This window comes from Taudactylus pleione, unplaced genomic scaffold (assembly GCF_031769625.1).
Source record: "Taudactylus pleione unplaced genomic scaffold, aTauple2 ptg002751l, whole genome shotgun sequence".
Classification (NCBI taxonomy): Eukaryota; Metazoa; Chordata; class Amphibia; order Anura; family Myobatrachidae; genus Taudactylus; species Taudactylus pleione.
The window spans coordinates 1842553-1865502 of NW_028287126.1; the positions used below are offsets into that span (position 1 = coordinate 1842553).

Here is a 22950-nt window from a genome sequence, read left to right on the forward strand (position 1 = left end):
TGACATTCCCAGGGGTGCAGGCTATTTTGTTTAAAGTCTGCACCTCTAAACCCCAATTCTGCACTTTTTTTCGCCATGTAAAACATGGTGAAAACTTATCCCCGTTTTTTTTTTTTTTTTTTAAGACTTTTCGAACCTGCGAAAAGGCTTTGAAATTGAATACGGGGATAATTGAATCATGCGAAAATGACGTCATTTCGACTTTTCGCAGCCTAATTGAATACTCCCCATAGCCTGTCATATATACAGCATAACCGATATCTCCGGGATTTGCCAAACTAAAAGAGAATACTGCAGTCCTGGGGCCTGAAGTCTGGAGCAACTTATGGAGCTCCAAAATAACTAACGCCTTCTCAGCGACCGTATACGCATGTAAAGGCGTCAGGTCCTGATACCTGGAAGCTCAGACTTGTACCGCCGAAGGGCTCAGTCATTGCCGGCACGGCCTCTGTACAGACGCGCTGTCCTGGCATGACTCGGTTAAGTCATCTGTTATTGCTGCAAACAGCACCGATAACAGATGTAACTTCAACTGGGCAAAAGGCGAGGTTGTGCTCACAAGCGGCATCTCAGAATTATTATTATCCCCTATTTAAATGCGCCCACCAGGGGTCCGCAGCGCCTTACAGAGTACGAAAACAGAAACGGTGAGAAAAGAAGAAAAAGGTGATGTAATAAACATTTCTGCAGTCATAGCACCCAAATAAGCTGCGGGGCGGCTAAGCCCAACGGATTGGTGCTGTTGTTGGCGGTGGGAAGGTGATGATGGTTTAAGTAAGGAAAACCACATGAGGGAAGAGGGCCCTGTTCAGAAGAGCTTACAGTCTAACCAGAACTGGGCAGCAGCCTGGTAACCAGAAGCAGTGGACGATGTGCGCTGGCCATGGTCTGGCTGTGCGGTCTGGGTGCGTTGGGAGCAGATGACTGACGGCAGCTACAAGACATCGCAGTCGCATATTACTATACAATTTATTATAGTCTTCATTCTAGCACCCTGTACCTGTCGCAGCCCGTGCAGTTCCTCTCTCCCGCCTGGGCTGTCACTCTCCCCCTGGTGCTCTTAGCACACTGGTCTGTATCTCAGCAGTTTGTTTGCATCAGCTGAATGTGCTAGAAGCACCAGAGGGACACCACAGGCAGGAAAGAGGAATGGCACTGGTTGTGACAGGTACAAGGTGCTAGAATGAACACAATTATTAGGTGGGTACTATTTGGGGGGGGGGGGGGGGCTATTTATATACATTACTCAGTTTAATTTAGGCATGGTGCTCCAAAATGCTCATCCGGAAAAACGCAAGTCTCAAGCTTCCCAGGTAATATAGCTCACAGACGTATCCAGTGTTTCCTCCAAGCACTCACACTACACACACCTCCAGGCCTGTCCGCTCTACTGAGCAAAAGATATTTATTCAGGGACACAAGTGCTCTCCCACAAAACATTTCAAACTGCAAACTTATTTTTTTCTTTTCCCACCTCTGGACCGTATGTAATCACAGCTGTCAGTCTTGTTGTCTATTTCGCGAGCATTCAACCGTCAGATCCCAGATGAGCTCCGATGGCCTCCTATGTATAACGGAGATAACGCTAGACTGAAGCCATCGTCTCGCTGCCTCCCCCACCTGACGGTTAGCTCCTGTTGAGCCATCGGTCAGCCATGCTTGGGTGCTCTTTATGGAGCCCTCGTCTACCTCAGGTATATTAGCATCATTGGGGCCATAATGTCCTCATGTTAAGAACACCTAGCGGAAGGGATCTGTGGTTTTAGCGTATGAAGATCAGCAGCTATAGGAAGAAAGTTTCACACCAAACGGGATTCTGAAATACTTTACAGAGTCTAAATGGCAGCGCGAAAGCAGCTTTCCAAGGAGTGAGCTCCTCCATTTGTGTTGGGCAGATCGATGGCGTTACTGAAGCGTGGGGTAACTTTGGAGGCACTGAGCTAATGGGACCCTGCCATCACATGGGGTATGAATACTTTTTAAAATATGATCATTTATGTTTTTCATGTTTAGTTATTTGTGGGAAGATTTTGGAACATTTATTTCGACAAGGTTATCATTACTGCCAACGATGGAAGAGGGATTAGGGCATGTGAAAATGCTGCTCGTATCACCGCACAGACTCACGTATGGCGAGCAGCGAGGCTGCTGGGCCGGCTAATCCTGCCGCTGATTACAAGGTATAAATATGGAAGTGATGGGAAAGTGGATTTAGAAATAATTAAGTTTCCTCGCAACTACAAACAAAGAAGCTCCTTCATTTCCTAGAAGAGTAATGCAATCATGGCAGGCGCGGTGTGAAGAGGCTGGGAGGCGGGGGTCTGTTCCTGCACTCAACTCTCCCTGCGGATTACAGAAGGAGGCAGATCCAGGCTATGACGTGGTACAGAGTCTGACAGGACCGTGCTATCTTTAATACAAGGATAACATACTATGGAAATTACCTCAGAATAAATCAAAACCATATTGATTGCGACAGAATGAAATATATTTTATTATACACCGTTGCAGCGGTAACCAGTCGTTATAGCAGCAGAAACGCCTACATTATTGTAGCCACAAAAATAGCCCCCCACCCCCATCCCCTTCAGAACCAATAACACAATGGTGGACACCGATTACATTAAAGGTCCCTCAATAATGGAAAATCCTTTATAAACGCTACAATCTCTTCTCCCAACAACAGTTATTTAACGGCAGATAAAGTAAAACAAAGGAAACTTCCACGTACCACGGAAGACAGGTCAACGTTCACCATTCTCCTGTCATCCAGGTTCACTGGTTGTAACCCAGCCACATTCAGCTTCACTGAAGAACTGCGGTACACGAAACTCAGCAGCCAATCCCCTCTGCCAGGACAGAAAGCGACACGTCAACACCTGCCACAGCATTACTCAGAACAGATGACAGATATACGAGAGAGGGCATAAGTCATATGTGTGTCGCTTTATTAAACGTACAATCATATGTACTAAACAGGGAGGTTCTACATTGCATGATCTGTGCTAGGAGAGAGAGCAGGGGGCTGCAGGGGAGAGAGGGGCTCAGCACAACAGCCTGAACACTGGGCCTGATTCAGAGCCGCTCGTAAGCGGCCGCTCGTTCGTTCCGAGCGATGTTCGCACATCTGCGCATGCGTATAGGTTGTAATGCGCATGCGCCAACCAGTCAGTGCGGTCGGAAATCGAGCGCTCGCAAAATAGCGAGTGCCTGCTAATATGAGTGACAGGATGAGGCGTTTGTGGGTGGTAACAGGGGAAGGTGCTTGAAAACGGGGAGTGGAGATCCGAACGCAGGCGTGCCAAACGGTCAAAACGGCCGTTTTAAAAGTGTGCATAATTAATACAGCAGCGTCATCGACCACGTCACTTGGTTGTCTTTTAGCCTGAACTGTTTGCATGATTGCGGTAGGAAAATCCTACCACAAGAATAGCGAGTTCAGACGCCATTCGATGTACTCGATTAATCTAATAAATAGCGGAGATGACGTATGTTGCGAGCGGCCATGGGGCGTTTTTTTTCAAATTAGCGAGCGCATGTTTCATTCGCTCGTTCAGACATAGAGGCGTCAACAGACCGCAAAGAGCGAGCGCTTAATTTAAATATCCGGCCCCTTTTTCAGAACGACCGTCCGCAAATAGCGTCCGGCTCTGAATCAGGCCCACAGTCAGAGAACAGAGACCATATGTAATGCAGGACAGAGAGAACTGTCTGACAGACACTATATGTAACGCAGGACAGAGAGAACTATCTGATAGACACTATATGTAACGCAGGACAGAGAGAACTGTCTGACAGACACTATATGTAACGCAGGACAGAGAGAACTGTCTGATAGACACTATATGTAACGCAGGACAGAGAACTGTCTGATAGACACTATATGTAACTGAGGACAGAGAACTGTCTGATAGACACTATATGTAACTGAGGACAGAGAACTGTCTGACAGACACTGTATGTAACGCAGGACAAAGAGAACTGTCTGATGGGCACTATATGTAACTGAGGACAGAGAACTGTCTGATAGACACTATATGTAACTGAGGACAGAGAACTGTCTGACAGACACTGTATGTAACGCAGGACAAAGAGAACTGTCTGATGGGCACTATATGTAATGCAGGACAAAGAGAACTGTCTGATAGACACTATATGTAACGCAGGACAAAGAGAACTGTCTGATGGGCACTATATGTAACGCAGCACAGAGAGAACTGTCTGATAGACACTATATGTAACACAGGACAGAGAGAACTGTCTGATAGACACTATATGTAACGCAGCACAGAGAGAACTGTCTGATAGACACTATATGTAACGCAGCACAGAGAGAACTGTCTGATAGACACTATATGTAACGCAGCACAGAGAGAACTGTCTGATAGACACTATATGTAACACAGGACAGAGAGAACTGTCTGATAGACACTATATGTAACGCAGCACAGAGAGAACTGTCTGATAGACACTATATGTAACGCAGGACAGAGAGAACTGTCTGACAGACACTATATGTAATGCAGCACAGAGAGAACTGTCTGACAGACACTATATGTAACGCAGGACAGAGAGAACTGTCTGACAGACACTATATGTAACGCAGGACAGAGAGATCTGTCTGACAGACACTATATGTAATGTAGGACAGAGAGAACTGTCTGACAGACACTATATGTAACGCAGGACAGAGAGAACTGTCTGACAGACACTATATGTAATGTAGGACAGAGAGAACTGTCTGACAGACACTATATGTAATGCAGGACAGAGAGAACTGTCTGACAGACACTATATGTAATGTAGGACAGAGAGAACTGTCTGACAGACACTATATGTAACGCAGGACAGAGAGAACTGTCTGACAGACACTATATGTAACGCAGGACAGAGAGAACTGTCTGACAGACACTATATGTAATGTAGGACAGAGAGAACTGTCTGACAGACACTATATGTAATCTTCTCTTCTTACAACAATCTATCTCCTGTCAGTACATAGAGACAATTGTTTTGATGAGCTGTTAAGCTGAGGAATCGGATTCCATGACATAATGTTTATATTCCGCCCCCACTATCTCTGGCTTCCAATTCTATTCCTGGGTTTATCTGATGGGGGTAATTATTTAGTGCATTATTCATTCTGTATCATTAGTGCAAACAAGAAGAAATGATTCAGCGAGAGAAATACACAAGACATCTTTAGGTATTTACTATTCAGTGTGCAGGATCATAGTCACTCATACGCCAAAAACATTTATCCTATCACCAGCTGTTGTGCAAATTCATCACTCCGGTGACCTCATGTCCCCCTATGTGGTAGTTAGTGCGCAGCTCTAATGCGCACGCGTGGGATAAAAATAAGCTATTTCTAGTCAGCGCAAATGCAAAACTAAACGTCGAAACGTGCAAATTTTTCAGAATGAGTGTCCGATACTGCGGCATTACAGGACAAAAACTGTAACGCTCAGCTTTTTCTCCCCTGATATGTTACCAGCACACTTCTGCAGCGTTATGTGACAAGCGCTGTAACGCTCAGCTCTTCCTCCCCTGATATGTTACCAGCACACTTCTGTAGCGTTATGTGACAAGCGCTGTAAAGCTCAGCTTTTCCTCCCCTGATATGTTACCAGCACACTTCTGCAGTGTTATGTGACAAGCACTGTAACGCTCAGCTCTTCCTCCCGATATGTTACCAGCACACTTCTGCAGCGTTATGTGACAAGCGCTGTAACGCTCAGCTTTCCTCCTCTGATATGTTACCAGCACACTTCTGCAGTGTTATGTGACAAGCGCTGTAACGCTCAGCTTTCCTCCTCTGATATGTTACCAGCACACTTCTGCAGCGTTATGTGACAAGCGCTGTAACGCTCAGCTCTTCCTCCCGATATGTTACCAGCACACTTCTGCAGCGTTATGTGACAAGCGCTGTAAAGCTCAGCTTTTCCTCCCCTGATATGTTACCAGCACACTTCTGCAGTGTTATGTGACAAGCGCTGTAACGCTCAGCTCTTCCTCCCCTGATATGTTACCAGCACACTTCTGCAGCGTTATGTGACAAGCGCTGTAACGCTCAGCTTTTCCTCCCCTGATATGTTACCAGCACACTTCTGTAGCGTTATGTGACAAGCGCTGTAAAGCTCAGCTTTTCCTCCCCTGATATGTTACCAGCACACTTCTGCAGTGTTATGTGACAAGCGCTGTAACGCTCAGCTCTTCCTCCCCTGATATGTTACCAGCACACTTCTGCAGCGTTATGTGACAAGCGCTGTAACGCTCAGCTCTTCCTCCTCTGATATGTTACCAGCACACTTCTGCAGCGTTATGTGACAAGCGCTGTAACGCTCAGCTCTTCCTCCCCTGATATGTTACCAGCACACTTCTGCAGCGTTATGTGACAAGCGCTGTAACGCTCATCTCTTCCTCCCGATATGTTACCAGCACACTTCTGCAGTGTTATGTGACATGCGCTGTAACGCTCAGCTCTTCCTCCCCTGATATGTTACCAGCACACTTCTGCAGTGTTATGTGACAAGCGCTGTAACGCTCAGCTTTCCTCCTCTGATATGTTACCAGCACACTTCTGCAGCGTTATGTGACAAGCACTGTAACGCTCAGCTCTTCCTCCCGATATGTTACCAGCACACTTCTGCAGCGTTATGTGACAAGCGCTGTAACGCTCATCTCTTCCTCCCGATATGTTACCAGCACACTTCTGCAGTGTTATGTGACATGCGCTGTAACGCTCAGCTCTTCCTCCCCTGATATGTTACCAGCACACTTCTGCAGTGTTATGTGACAAGCGCTGTAACGCTCAGCTTTCCTCCTCTGATATGTTACCAGCACACTTCTGCAGCGTTATGTGACAAGCGCTGTAACGCTCAGCTCTTCCTCCCGATATGTTACCAGCACACTTCTGCAGCGTTATGTGACAAGCGCTGTATCGCTCAGCTCTTCCTCCCCTGATATGTTACCAGCACACTTCTGCAGTGTTATGTGACAAGCGCTGTAACGCTCAGCTTTTCCTCCCCTGATATGTTACCAGCACACTTCTGCAGCGTTATGTGACAAGCGCTGTAACGCTCAGCTTTTCCTCCCCTGATATGTTACCAGCACACTTCTGTAGCGTTATGTGACAAGCGCTGTAAAGCTCAGCTTTTCCTCCCCTGATATGTTACCAGCACACTTCTGCAGTGTTATGTGACAAGCGCTGTAACGCTCAGCTCTTCCTCCCCTGATATGTTACCAGCACACTTCTGCAGCGTTATGTGACAAGCGCTGTAACGCTCAGCTTTTCCTCCCCTAATATGTTACCAGCACACTTCTGTAGCGTTATGTGACAAGCGCTGTAACGCTCAGCTTTCCTCCCCTGATATGTTACCAGCACACTTCTGTAGCGTTATGTGACAAGCGCTGTAACGCTCAGCTTTCCTCCTCTGATATGTTACCAGCACACTTCTGCAGTGTTATGTGACAAGCGCTGTAACGCTCAGCTTTCCTCCTCTGATATGTTACCAGCACACTTCTGCAGCGTTATGTGACAAGCGCTGTAACGCTCAGCTCTTCCTCCCCTGATATGTTACCAGCACACTTCTGCAGTGTTATGTGACAAGCGCTGTAACGCTCAGCTCTTCCTCCCCTGATATGTTACCAGCACACTTCTGCAGGGTTATGTGACAAGCGCTGTAACGCTCAGCTTTTCCTCCCCTGATATGTTACCAGCACACTTCTGTAGTGTTATGTGACATGCGCTGTAACGCTCAGCTCTTCCTCCCCTGATATGTTACCAGCACACTTCTGCAGTGTTATGGGACAAGCGCTGTAACGCTCAGCTTTCCTCCTCTGATATGTTACCAGCACACTTCTGCAGTGTTATGGGACAAGCGCTGTAACGCTCAGCTTTCCTCCTCTGATATGTTACCAGCACACTTCTGCAGTGTTATGTGACAAGCGCTGTAACGCTCAGCTTTCCTCCTCTGATATGTTACCAGCACACTTCTGCAGCGTTATGTGACAAGCGCTGTAACGCTCAGCTTTCCTCCCCTGATATGTTACCAGCACACTTCTGCAGGGTTATGTGACAAGCGCTGTAACGCTCAGCTTTTCCTCCCCTGATATGTTACCAGCACACTTCTGCAGCGTTATGTGACAAGCGCTGTAACGCTCAGCTTTCCTCCCCTGATATGTTACCAGCACACTTCTGTAGCGTTATGTGACAAGCGCTGTAACGCTCAGCTCTTCCTCCCCTGATATGTTACCAGCACACTTCTGCAGTGTTATGTTGCAAGCGCTGTAACGCTCAGCTCTTCCTCCCCTGATATGTTACCAGCACACTTCTGCAGTGTTATGTTGCAAGCGCTGTAACGCTCAGCTCTTCCTCCCCTGATATGTTACCAGCACACTTCTGTAGTGTTATGTGACAAGCGCTGTAACGCTCAGCTTTTCCTCCTCTGATATGTTACCAGCACACTTCTGCAGCATTATGTGACAAGCGCTGTAACGCTCAGCTCTTCCTCCCGATATGTTACCAGCACACTTCTGTAGCGTTATGTGACAAGCGCTGTAACGCTCATCTCTTCCTCCCGATATGTTACCAGCACACTTCTGCAGCGTTATGTGACAAGCGCTGTAACGCTCAGCTTTTCCTCCCCTGATATGTTACCAGCACACTTCTGCAGTGTTATGTGACAAGCGCTGTAAGGCTCAGCTCTTCCTCCCTGATATGTTACCAGCACACTGCTGCATTGTTATTGAAAGAACACAAAGCGGCTGCTGGACAGATCTCTGATTTCTCTACGGGCTGCCGTTTAATACATTCAAAGAAGCGTGATTATCACCATCTGATACACTGACTACTTTATCTGTTCTTAAACTCTTCCTATTTCTAAATTTAAAATATTACTTATTTCATCCATTTATTTACTAATTTATCAGACATTGCTGTGTTATACCCAGTTTACATCTAATTCCATATGCTGATCCCATTTTCATTGGCCACGCCCCTGATCCTGAACACATGGCAATGCAGCCTATACATTCCCTATACTGATCCTGTACACATGGCAATGCAGCCTATCCATTCTCTATACTGATCTTGTACACATGGCAATGCAGCCTATACATTCCCTATACTGATCCTGTACACATGGCAATGCAGCCTATACATTCTCTATACTGATCCTGTACACATGGCAATGCAGCCTATACATTCTCTATACTGATTCTGTACACATGGCAATGCAGCCTATACATTTTCTATACTGATCCTGTACACATGGCAATGCAGCCTATACATTCCCTATACTGATCCTGTACACATGGGAATACAGCCTATACTGATCCTGTACACATGGCTATACAGCCTATACATTCCCTATACTGATCCTGTACACATGGTTATACAGCCTATACATTCCCTATACTGATCCTGTACACATGGCTATACAGCCTATACATTCCCTATACTGATCCTGTACACATGGCAATGCAGCCTATACATTTTCTATACTGATCCTGTACACATGGCAATGCAGCCTATACATTCCCTATGCGGATCCTGTACACATGGCAATGCAGCCTATACATTCCCTATACTGATCTTGTACACATGGCAATACAGCCTATACATTCCCTATACTGATCCTATACACATGGCAATACAGCCTATACATTCCCTATACTGATCCTGTACACATGCCAATACAGCCTATACATTCCCTATACTGATCCTGTACACATGACTATACAACCTATACATTCCCTATACTGATCCTGTACACATGGCAATGCAGCCTATACATTCCCTATACTGATCCTGTACACATGGCTATACAGCCTATACATTCCCTATACTGATCCTGTACACATGGCTATACAGCCTATACATTCCCTATACTGATCCTGTACACATGGCTATACAGCCTATACATTCCCTATACTGATCCTGTACACATGGCAATGCAGCCTATACATTCCCTATACTGATCCTGTACACATGGCAATGCAGCCTATACATTCCCTATACTGATCCTGTACACATGGCTATACAGCCTATACATTCCCTATACTGATTCTGTACACATGGCAATACAGCCTATACATTCCCTATACTGATCCTGTACACATGGCAATACAGCCTATACATTGCCTATACTGATCCTGTACACATGGCAATACAGCCTATACATTGCCTATACTGATCCTGTACACATGGCAATACAGCCTATACATTCCCTATACTGATCCTGTACGCATGGCAATGCAGCCTATACATTCCCTATACTGATCCTGTACACATGGCTATACAGCCTATACATTCCCTATACTGATCCTGTACACATGGCTATACAGCCTATACATTCCCTATACTGATCCTGTACACATGGCTATACAGCCTATACATTCCTTATACTGATCCTGTACACATGGCTATACAGCCTATACATTCCCTATACTGATCCTGTACACATGACAATACAGCCTATACATTGCCTATACTGATCCTGTACACATGGCTATACAGCCTATACATTCCCTATACTGATCCTGTACACATGACAATGCAGCCTATACATTCCCTATACTGATCCTGTACACATGGCTATACAGCCTATACATTCCCTATACTGATCCTGTACACATGGCAATGCAGCCTATACATTCCCTATACTGATCCTGTACACATGGCTATACAGCCTATACATTCCCTATACTGATCCTGTACACATGGCTATATAGCCTATACATTCCCTGTACTGATCCTGTACACATGGCTATACAGCCTATACATTCCCTATACTGATCCTGTACACATGGCAATACAGCCTATACATTCCCTATACTGATCCTGTACACATGGCAATACAGCCTATACATTTCCTATACTGATCCTGTACACATGGCTATACAGCCTATACATTCCCTATACTGAACCTGTACACATGGCAATGCAGCCTATACATTCCCTATACTGATCCTGTACACATGGTAATGCAGCCTATACATTCCCTATACTGATCCTGTACACATGGCAATGCAGCCTATACATTCCCTATACTGATCCTGTACACATGGCTATACAACCTATACATTCCCTATACTGATCCTGTACACATGGCAATGCAGCCTATACATTCCCTATACTGATCCTGTACACATGGTAATGCAGCCTATACATTCCCTATACTGATCCTGTACACATGGCTATACAGCCTATACATTCTCTAATGGAAATTTGCTGACATTACTGGTTTCCTCCCAACCCACTTACACACCTGCAGTAGCCATTAATGATCCGCCCAGCTACAACACGCGTTAATGGTTTCCATCTCTTCGCATCACCTTCCACGGGGGCTCCCAGCAGGACCACGTCCTCAATGATCCCCTCAGCACCTGCCAGAGGCAAAGAGACACTTACATCTCCTTATAACCTGTATTTACCAAACACACTGGCGTGGGACGATTAGTCGCTATTCTACAAAGCTGGATCAGTGAGGGAGAAATGGATTCCTCTAGGACAATACTAGATACAGACATCGGGAGAGATGACGCTTACCTGCCTCTTGTGCCAGCTCCTGCAGGCAGAAGTAAATGACCCGAGCCCCCAGGCTGAAACCAATAAGAGTCACGGGCCGCTTCCCCTAAAACAGGAGCAGGAGGGACAGTGTTACCAGCACTGTACAGGGGCATTACGCTGGGGTTACAGGTGTAGCAGTGTCAGGCAGCTATCTGCAGCGAGACTCACATGTGTGTTACTGCTTAGAGGAGATGGTTGTATGAAGGTGGCCTGTGAGGTTATTGTTGAATACAGGTTATAGCGAGTGAATGGAGCTTATCTGCACAGTCTTATTTTTCTTTTTTTTTTGCTAAAATATATATATTACAGGTCAGAATAGAGCCATAATAACGGCAGCGTGTATCCTGTGCCATCTTCCGTAACTGGGGCACATTGCTCCTCTCTGCGCTGTGTAACCTGCTGTACGAGTGCCCCGTGGTGGGTCAAGCGCTCGGTCTCCTGCCACCCACACAGCTGTGCCTGACCAAGTAGCGACATGGTGAATAGCTGAAATGTGCCAGGCTGCCATGGCTCTGCATAATGAGTGCCATGAAGTAGCCGACTTTAATCCGCACTCAGCAGTAACAATTACCAGCGTGCAGCTAACAGAACATATGCTCACTCAAGGGACTCATGTCAAGAATTAAAATCATCTGTGTGCATGACGACGGAGAACCAGCCCCCACTTGTACACCTGTCCCCCCCTACCCCACCAACACGCGCACACAGTGATTCATCCCTCCTACCCCCAAGTGTATACAGATACTCCTCTATTACATATGTGTACAGGCCTGCAATCACACACTCTGGGGACCAGTATAAATGTAACACCCCCGGCCTCCATCTGCTCTAATATTCCTCCACATGTATTCCAAAACTCCCCATGTGCTCCTTACAGACCCACCTGGCCTCCATATATGCCCCTTACATACCCACCTGACCTCCACACATGCCCCTTACATACCCACCTCACCTCCACACATGCCCCTTACATACCCACCTCACCTCCACACATGCCCCTTACATACCCACCTCACCTCCACACATGCCCCTTACATACCCACCTCACCTCCACACATGCCCCTTACATACCCACCTCACCTCCACACATGCCCCTTACATACCCACCTGACCTCCACACATGCCCCTTACATACCCACCTCACCTCCACACATGCACCTTACATACCCACCTCACCTCCACACATGCCCCTTACATACCCACCTCACCTCCACACATGCCCCTTACATACCCACCTCACCTCCACACATGCCCCTTACATACCCACCTCACCTCCACACATGCCCCTTACATACCCACCTCACCTCCACACATGCCCCTTACATACCCACCTCACCTCCACACATGCCCCTTACATACCCACCTCACCTCCACACATGCCCCTTACATACCCACCTCACCTCCACACATGCCCCTTACATACCCACCTGACCTCCACATGTTGCCCCTTACATACCCACCTGACCTCCACACATGCCCCTTACATACCCACCTGGCCTCCACACATGCCCCTTACATACCCACCTGGCCTCCACACATGCCCCTTACATACCCACCTGGCCTCCACACATGCCCCTTACATACCCACTTGACCTCCACACATGCCACTTACATACCCACCTGACCTCCACATGTTGCCCCTTACATACCCACCTGACCTCCACACATGCCCCTTACATACCCACCTGGCCTCCACACATGCCTCTTACATACCCACCTGGCCTCCACACATGCCCCTTACATACCCACTTGACCTCCACACATGCCCCTTACATACCCATCTCACCTCCACACATGCCCCTTACATACCCTCCTGACCTCCACACATGCCCCTTACATACCCACCTCACCTCCACACATGCCCCTTACATACCCACCTGACCTCCACATGTTGCCCCTTACATACCCACCTGACCTCCACACATGCCCCTTACATACCCACCTGGCCTCCACACATGCCCCTTACATACCCACCTGGCCTCCACACATGCCCCTTACATACCCACCTGGCCTCCACACATGCCCCTTACATACCCACTTGACCTCCACACATGCCACTTACATACCCACCTGACCTCCACATGTTGCCCCTTACATACCCACCTGACCTCCACACATGCCCCTTACATACCCACCTGGCCTCCACACATGCCTCTTACATACCCACCTGGCCTCCACACATGCCCCTTACATACCCACTTGACCTCCACACATGCCCCTTACATACCCATCTCACCTCCACACATGCCCCTTACATACCCTCCTGACCTCCACACATGCCCCTTACATACCCATCTCACCTCCACACATGCCCCTTACATACCCTCCTGACCTCCACACATGCCCCTTACATACCCTCCTGACCTCCACACATGCCCCTTACATACCCATCTGACCTCCACACATGCCCCTTACATACCCATCTCACCTCCACACATGCCCCTTATATACCCATCTCACCTCCACACATGCCCATCTGAACCCCACAAACACCCCCTATGTGGTCATCTGAACACCCCACATGCCCCTTATGTGGCCATCTGACCTCCAGAACATGGCCCTTTACGTGCCCATCTGACCTCATGAACATGCCCATTTACATGCCCATCTGACCTCCGGAACATGCCCCTTTACATGCCAATCTGACCTCCACACAAGTGTATTAATCCAGGCCCCACTAAAAGATAAACAGAGGGATAGGGAAAAAGCAGGATGTATGAGAGACACGATGGTAGTGGGAGAGAATGACGGAGAGGGAATCGGTAAAGCGAGAAATAGAAAGAGCGCAGGCAGTGGGAGAGATACAGCAGGTGAAATAGTGATGAGACCCACACACAGGAAACAGCGTAGGCAGCCCTGTCTTGTGGTCTCCTACACCGGGACCTGGCATCGGCTGATGCCCCCGGATGTAGCCGGTAAAGACATTGAGACATGCACAGCAGCTATCCAATACTCAAATTACCCAGCAGCATGCAATAGCCACGACGGGAGACCCATGCAGAGACCCATTCCTTCAACGACGTACATTACCTGCTGTCTGCTGAGCAGAATGTGCGCCAAATGTTTCCCCACTTCTGCCGAGCGGCTGAGACACACACCCCAGGGATTATCGATGACACTGGCCACGGTGATGAGCGAGGCTGGCCACGTCAGAGCCGTCACGATCCCTGAGGGAAGAGGGAGGGTGAGAGCAACGTCCGTGTAGTCTGTCAGTACGGGGGGAGTTTCTTGTGCAGTAAAGATTTACCTGACAAGATGGTGTATTTCAGGGCTTCTTGGGCGACGATGTTCACCAGACCGTTTAGTAACGTATCCAGTGCGTTTCCCAGCTCTATGAGGTACTTCGACTCCCACGCTAAGCAGTACTGTTCAGTGGAGTGCAGCAGACTCTGCCACGGGGCGGCAAAACTACCTGTCAGGAAATAACTGTACATGACTCGGTGCCCACTCACTCCAATATGCACTAACCCTCTGCTTTCATCAGCAGAGAACTCCCAGTTGAATACAAACTGTTCCGTCCAATGAAGCCATTCAGGAAGTCAAACACAAGAACAAGGCTAAAGGGCAATACACGATCTAGTTCATCTCGGTCACTCTCAGTATAACAGGGTTATGAATGAGGCACTCACCATATTTGCCGGTGGAGAGCCATCCAGTGATAGCGATACAGATGTGGAGCCGACGTCCGCCAGTTAGTGGTAGAAACTCAAACTCCTCTATAGCTCCGACTCGTTTCTTCATTTTGTAGCCTGTAAAAATCTCAAGTCACTGACTGTTCATTTACAGAGTCTGCCTCACGCAAACATGAAGGAGGCCATCTTGTAAAATTGGGAAATCGGTCTCATGATGGTCTATCAAGCAGATTTTACCTCACACAAACATGAATGAGGCCATCTTGTAAGATGGAGAAATCAGTCACATGACAATGCAATGAATAGAGTCTACCTCACACAAACAAGGTGGCCATCTTGTGAAATGCGGAAATCTGTCTCATGACTGTCCATCAAGCATATTCTACCTCACACAAACATGAAGGAGGCCATCTTATAAGATGGGGAAATCAGTCACATGACAATCCATTGAGCAGAGTCTACCTCACACAAACCAAAAGGTGGCCATCTTGTAAAATGGGGAAACTGGTCACATAACAGTCCGTTTACCAGATTTATCTGACAAACATAAAGAAAGACATCTTATAAGATGGGTTTATCTGTCACATGACACTATTGAGAAGAGTCTACTTCACAGAAAGATGAAGGACATCATCTTATACTATGGGGTAATCAGGCACATGACAGTTTGTACCAGAATGTACCTCACATAAACATGAAGGAGGCGATCTGATATGGGTTAATCATCCACATGACAACCCATGTACTAAGGTCTAACTCACACAAATGAAGGAGGCCATCTTGTAAGATGGGTAAATCACCCACGCAACAGCCCATGTACAGAGTCTACCTCACACAACATGAAGGAGGCCATCTTGTAAGAAGAGTAAATCACCCACACGACAGCCCATGTACACAGGCTACCTCACACAACATGAAGGAGGCCATCTTGTAAGATGGGTAAATCACCCTCGCTACAGCCCATGAACACAGTCTACCTCACACAACATGAAGGAGGCCATCTTGAAAGTGTAGTTTAGACAACAGAGAATGAGTCAGTGTAAATCCTCGGAATGTGAAAGACAATACACTTATTGGATCCTCATTCAATATCACACAGCCACATGTTATTATAATCCATTCTACAACCTGAGAGAATGAAACTCATGTTAATCCATTTGCTTGAGTCTAGCTCAGATGAAGGAGTCAAAGTCTCACCTGTCAGCCCAGCTCCAGCTGCACCAAACAGTGATGCCATGATGGCAATGCCGGCAGTAGACCCCAGGACTGCGGCTCCAGCGCTTCCGATGATGGTGGCCGCTCCTGCAGCTACTAGCGGAGCTGCCAGACCTCCGGTCAGTCCTGTTTCACAGTAAGACATCGGGGACCACATTAAGGCTTGCCTGGACAGCCGATCATAGTACCGCACATTAGAACAGACCCCTCACCTATTACTGTCCCTCCTCCGACAGTGGCCAGGCCAATGAGCAGGTATCGTTTCATCTTCTTCCGGAGCTCCTTTTTACGGCGGGAGGCCTGGACGGACCTGGAGGTACAAATTGTGAGGTGAAAAATATATCCTGGATACCATCAAAGTTTTATCCTATATAGTGAAGAAATATGTGTCGTGAACCTACTGAAGGAAAGAACCATTAAAACCATCTAATGGATAATGAGATAGAATCACAGTATATGCCAAAGAAAACAGATTTAGGAAGCTCAGATTTCGGAAGCAAAATGTAGAAAATTAAATTTATAAAGCTCTGAATTAGCGATTAGAGAACAATAGCATTCATGTAACTAATGGATAAACTTTTTATGTTCAGGGGCCCTTTAAATCAAAACTTTTAGATAAAAAAAAAAAACAATAAACAGTGACATCACTGAGACACGGGGTACAGAGTGCCTCTGCTCAGTGACATGAAAAGCTCCCATTGAGACGGGATGAATAAATAATACAGTAAAAGTTTATTCTAAAAGTAGTGAGAGAATGAGATCGTATTCGCTAATGAATATTTGCCGACTTCTCAAGACGGCTGGATTATTAACTGCAGAAGTTCCCCCCCCCCAGGTGAGAGAAGGGTTTCCGGTGAGTCTGGCAAAGGTAGTAAAGGTTCTGTGTAAAATGACAACGTTCGGCTTCATGTAAGTCAGCAATACTGATTGCTATTACCACAGAAGCATTCCCGGTGTGAGCAATCTGTTCGGGTCTTGAATATAAACAACAGCACAAAAGCCCCGACAGAAATAAAGGTAAAAACAAACAAAAATAATTACTGTATGAGAACAAATCACACGGCGTCTTCATAACGCACAGTTAGAGCCCAGCAAGGAACAGAATAAAGCAGGGGAAGTGCAGAGAGCAGCAATTATCGCTCCGCACAGAGGAAACCAGCCGCACGCTCCATATACAGAGAAAAGTTTTCTGTAAGTGCCTAGAAATAAAAATATTCACCACTTTGGGACTTTTCAGATTTTATGTTCTCATTTCATAGATATCTTTTGCGATTCTAACCACTGATTAGCACAAATTTGTCTGTAACGTAAAAACTTTTTCTTAATTACAAAAGAAAAAAGGGACAATATTTATGTATTAACTCCTATTGCTAAATTACACCAAAATAAGCCCTAGTGCAATCAGTTGTCTCTAGAGATTGCATAATTAATTGACTGGAGTCTACTAGTGTATAATTAAAGTGTTTAAACGGATTTAATAAAATACACCCAGGCTGCGAGATGTTCATTAGTGCATTGCCAAACAAGAGCTTCATCATGAAGTTCAAAGAACGGGAAAGGAAATCAAAGGAAAGGTTACTGAAAAGCAACAGCAAAGGGAAGTATATATAAACTGTCTGTCAGTCTGTCATAAAGAAACAGAGAATATGGAATAACTGTACATTTACCTAGAACAGGCCGTCCTCCTAAACGAAGCATCCGTGAGAACAGACAGACGGGACAGGAGTATATAACAGAGGACGACTGAGCCACTCTTAAACTTATCAAAGATGTAAAAAACGGTTACATACCTGAGTCACAGCTCCTTGCCACGCAGCAGACAGAATAGAGAAACAGTTATTGAAAGGACATTGCAACAACACTATACATATACTACAGAGAAATCCTGTGTGATCGTACATGAGCTGATATCGAGGCTATATATATATATATATATGTGATAGGAGCACTAGAGAAGATAGGGATGGCGTGCATATGTGTCCCAGATTCCTGTAATATGTATTTTAACCCCCAGGAAAAGTCTGTTTTACAAACAGATTTGAGGGTCGGCTTTTGGTAAAAGTCGGAGAATGGGTCCCGGGGGTGTGGATGTGAGAGAGAAGGGAGGGCTCCATCCACAGGGCCATTTCAGGTGTTAGGCCTTTCAGCCTGGGAGCAGGCTAATTAGGGATTACACCTGGAAGTGGCTCAATATAGCTGTGTAAGAGTTTAGATGTAGTGTCTCACACACCCTGGGGAGAACAGACACTGAGGTTTTGTTCAGAGACACTGTGACCTTTTGAAAGAGCTGTGTTTGTGGTGAGGCAGTAGGCCTTGCCACTTGTAGAGAGGAAATTACCTGTCTAGTCAGTGCCCAGCCGGGCTAGGAGTTATTTTATGTTTGGTTTAATTGACTATTGATGTTGCACAATAAAAACTGGTGCCGACCAGCTTGCACAAAAACCCACGACTGGAGTGCTGTTTCCTGGCTGCTGTGTGTAAGGAGGTGTCCACCTACCCCAGGAGAGGGACCACCTACCCCGATCATATCACAATATATATAATATTAATTCGGATCAATATTTTACATCGCTAAATTGAAGACCATGGATACAGACACATTGCTACGAAATTTACATGAGGTCTTTCAGAGTTCAGATCATCCCCCTTTCACATCTGAATGCCGGGTCGCACCTGGGATTTTTTTCACAGGTCTATTCCAGGTGCGACCCAGCTGAGACCCCTTTCAGACTGGCGGCCCGACCCGGCATTCACCGCCATCACACGAGAGCCGGCGTTTGGGGATGATCTCATCTCCAAACGCTGGCTCTTCCAGGACCCGGGTTACCCGTTCACGCTGCTCCATGAGCCGGCTTCTCGTGACCAGGGTTGAAATGCCTGGCCCTTTCACACTGCACGGTAACCCGGGTTATTGCTTGTACAGTGAGAGGGGTATCAGTCTGCAGCTTCTGCAAATAAGAAGCCACTTTAAAAAAAACAATTAAAATATTTTTCTACTTTCAGATTCCACAAATAAGGATGACACAGAGAAAACGGCGCTTTGGAAAGTGCTGGCGCCAGAGAAGCATAATTATTATTTTAACAGGGTCTTTCAATCACTCCTTAAAGAAGACGTCACCCCTATGATAACAGTTAAGCTGCATACACACACACAACGATTTTTTTGAACTATTATCGTTAAACGATAATCGTTTGAAAAAATCGTTCACTTTCTGAGTCAAACAATGAACGATTATTGTTCATGCGCGTTCACGTTTGTAGTTCAGTCAGACTTGTCAACTCAACGATTTTCATTAAGGGAATATGCAAAAATCGTTTGCAGTTCAAAAAAATCGTTCATTATGGCATTGCCAGGGGCGTGTCACATAACTGGCCGCGTACACGGACACTTAATGGCTCACACTGGAGGAGGATCTAGACACCCCGTTTCCAGGAACGCCGGCTGCCCCCGCCCATTAAATGCCTGCTGAATCAGGCCCTATGTCTGCTGTACCATACTCCCAGGCTGCTGTATACAGGTATACGTATCTCTGTATGACTGCTGTACTATACTCCCAGGCTGCTGTATGCAGGTATACGTATCTCTGTATGACTGCTGTACTATACTCCCAGGCTGCTGTATACAGGTATACGTATCTCTGTATGACTGCTGTATATACTCCCAGGCTGCTGTATGCAGGTATACGTATCTCTGTATGACTGCTGTACTATACTCCCAGGCTGCTGTATGCAGGTATACGTATCTCTGTATGACTGCTGTACTATACTCCCAGGCTGCTGTATACAGGTATACGTATCTCTGTATGACTGCTGTACTATACTCCCAGGCTGCTGTATACAGGTATACGTATCTCTGTATGACTGCTGTATATACTCCCAGGCTGCTGTATACAGGTATACGTATCTCTGTATGACTGCTGTATATACTCCCAGGCTGCTGTATGCAGGTATACGTATCTCTGTATGACTGCTGTATATACTCCCAGGCTGCTGTATGCAGGTATACGTATCTCTGTATGACTGCTGTACTATACTCCCAGGCTGCTGTATACAGGTATACGTATCTCTGTATGACTGCTGTACTATACTCCCATGCTGCTGTATACAGGTATACGTATCTCTGTATGACTGCTGTACTATACTCCCAGGCTGCTGTATACAGGTATACGTATCTCTGTATGAATGCTGTACTATACTCCCAGGCTGCTGTATACAGGTATACGTATCTCTGTATGACTGCTGTACTATACTCCCAGGCTGCTGTATGCAGGTATACGTATCTCTGTATGACTGCTGTATATACTCCCAGGCTGCTGTATACAGGTATACGTATCTCTGTATGACTGCTGTACTATACTCCCAGGCTGCTGTATGCAGGTATACGTATCTCTGTATGACTGCTGTATATACTCCCAGGCTGCTGTATGCAGGTATACGTATCTCTGTATGACTGCTGTACTATACTCCCAGGCTGCTGTATGCAGGTATACGTATCTCTGTATGACTGCTGTACTATACTCCCAGGCTGCTGTATACAGGTATACGTATCTCTGTATGACTGCTGTACTATACTCCCAGGCTGCTGTATGCAGGTATACGTATCTCTGTATGACTGCTGTATATACTCCCAGGCTGCTGTATACAGGTATACGTATCTCTGTATGACTGCTGTACTATACTCCCAGGCTGCTGTATACAGGTATACATATCTCTGTATGACTGCTGTACTATACTCCAAGGCTGCTGTATGCAAGTATACGTATCTCTGTATGACTGCTGTATATACTCCCAGGCTGCTGTATACAGGTATACATATCTCTGTATGACTGCTGTACTATACTCCCAGGCTGCTGTATGCAGGTATACGTATCTCTGTATGTCTGCCGTACCATACTCCCAGGCTGCTGTATACAGGTATACGTATCTCTGTATGACTGCTGTACTATACTCCCAGGCTGCTGTATACAGGTATACGTATCTCTGTATGACTGCTGTACTATACTCCCAGGCTGCTGTATACAGGTATACGTATCTCTGTATGACTGCTGTACTATACTCCCAGGCTGCTGTATACAGGTATACGTATCTCTGTATGAATGCTGTACTATACTCCCAGGCTGCTGTATACAGGTATACGTATCTCTGTATGACTGCTGTACTATACTCCAAGGCTGCTGTATGCAAGTATACGTATCTCTGTATGACTGCTATATATACTCCCAGGCTGCTGTATACAGGTATACATATCTCTGTATGACTGCTGTACTATACTCCCAGGCTGCTGTATGCAGGTATACGTATCTCTGTATGTCTGCCGTACCATACTCCCAGGCTGCTGTATACAGGTATACGTATCTCTGTATGACTGCTGTACTATACTCCCAGGCTGCTGTATACAGGTATACGTATCTCTGTATGACTGCTGTACTATACTCCCAGGCTGCTGTATACAGGTATACGTATCTCTGTATGACTGCTGTACTATACTCCCAGGCTGCTGTATACAGGTATACGTATCTCTGTATATCTGCTGTATATACTCCCAGGCTGCTGTTTGTGGCTATATCTCTGTATGTCTGTGAGCTGTCACCTCCCGGTTATTAGACTGACAGTAAATCTCAGATAAGAGACAGCTCGTGACAGCCCCATTTATGAATGATGACAGAGACTGATGGGAGATGTCACACATTATAGACTCAGATTGTAAACACCGTTATAAAGACTATTAATAGACGCTGAGGTTACAGTCACTGCCGCATTACGTAATAATAATTGCTCCATCAATGTGAGATTATTCCTAAATGAGGCTATTTGTCAGCTGGACTAACTATTCAGGGGAATGCAGCCAAATAGTTCTCTGGGAACTAGTAACATAAATGAGGCACCGTGCGATCAATTCAGCCTATCCATTCACTAGGCACTAATGACGTATTAGGCATGAGGCACTGTGTGATGAATTCAGCCTATCCGTTCACTAGGCACTAATGACATATGAGGCACTGTGTGATCAATTCAGCCTATCCATTCACTAGGCACCAATGACATATGAGGCACTGTGTGATTAATTCAGCCTATCCGTTCACTAGGCACTAATGACATATGAGGCATGAGGTACAGTGCGATCAATTCAGCCTATCCATTCACTAGGCACTATGACATATAAGGCATGAGGCACTGTGTGATCAATTCAGCCTATCCATTCACTAGGCACTAATGACATATGAGGCACTGTGCGATCAATTCAGCCTATCCATTCACTAGGCACCAATGACATATGAGGCACTGTGTGATCAATTCAGCCTATCCATTCACTAGACACTAATGACATATGAGGCATGAGGCACTGTGCGATCAATTCAGCCTATCCATTCACTAGGCACTAATGACATATGAGGCATGAGGTACTGTGCTATCAATTCAGCCTATCCATTCACTAGGCATTAATGACATATGAGGCATGAGGCACTGTGCGATCAATTAAGACTATCCATTCACTAGGCACTAATGACATATGAGGCACTGTGCGAT

General features: G+C 46.2%; 1 protein-coding gene across 1 annotated transcript in view; it reads right to left on the reverse strand.

Moving 5' to 3' along the window:
• The window catches only part of TMCO4 (transmembrane and coiled-coil domains 4), a 47982-nt gene that overhangs the window by 4053 nt on the left and 20979 nt on the right, over positions 1–22950 (reverse strand). Inside the window, exons 6-13 of the mRNA XM_088466302.1 lie at positions 16635–16732; positions 16405–16548; positions 15205–15324; positions 14823–14987; positions 14606–14742; positions 11555–11639; positions 11274–11391; positions 2732–2849 (exon numbers count right to left, since the gene is read on the reverse strand). Coding sequence (XP_088322428.1) covers positions 2732–2849; positions 11274–11391; positions 11555–11639; positions 14606–14742; positions 14823–14987; positions 15205–15324; positions 16405–16548; positions 16635–16732 — 985 coding nt within the window. The remainder of the gene's footprint in view (positions 1–2731; positions 2850–11273; positions 11392–11554; positions 11640–14605; positions 14743–14822; positions 14988–15204; positions 15325–16404; positions 16549–16634; positions 16733–22950) is intronic.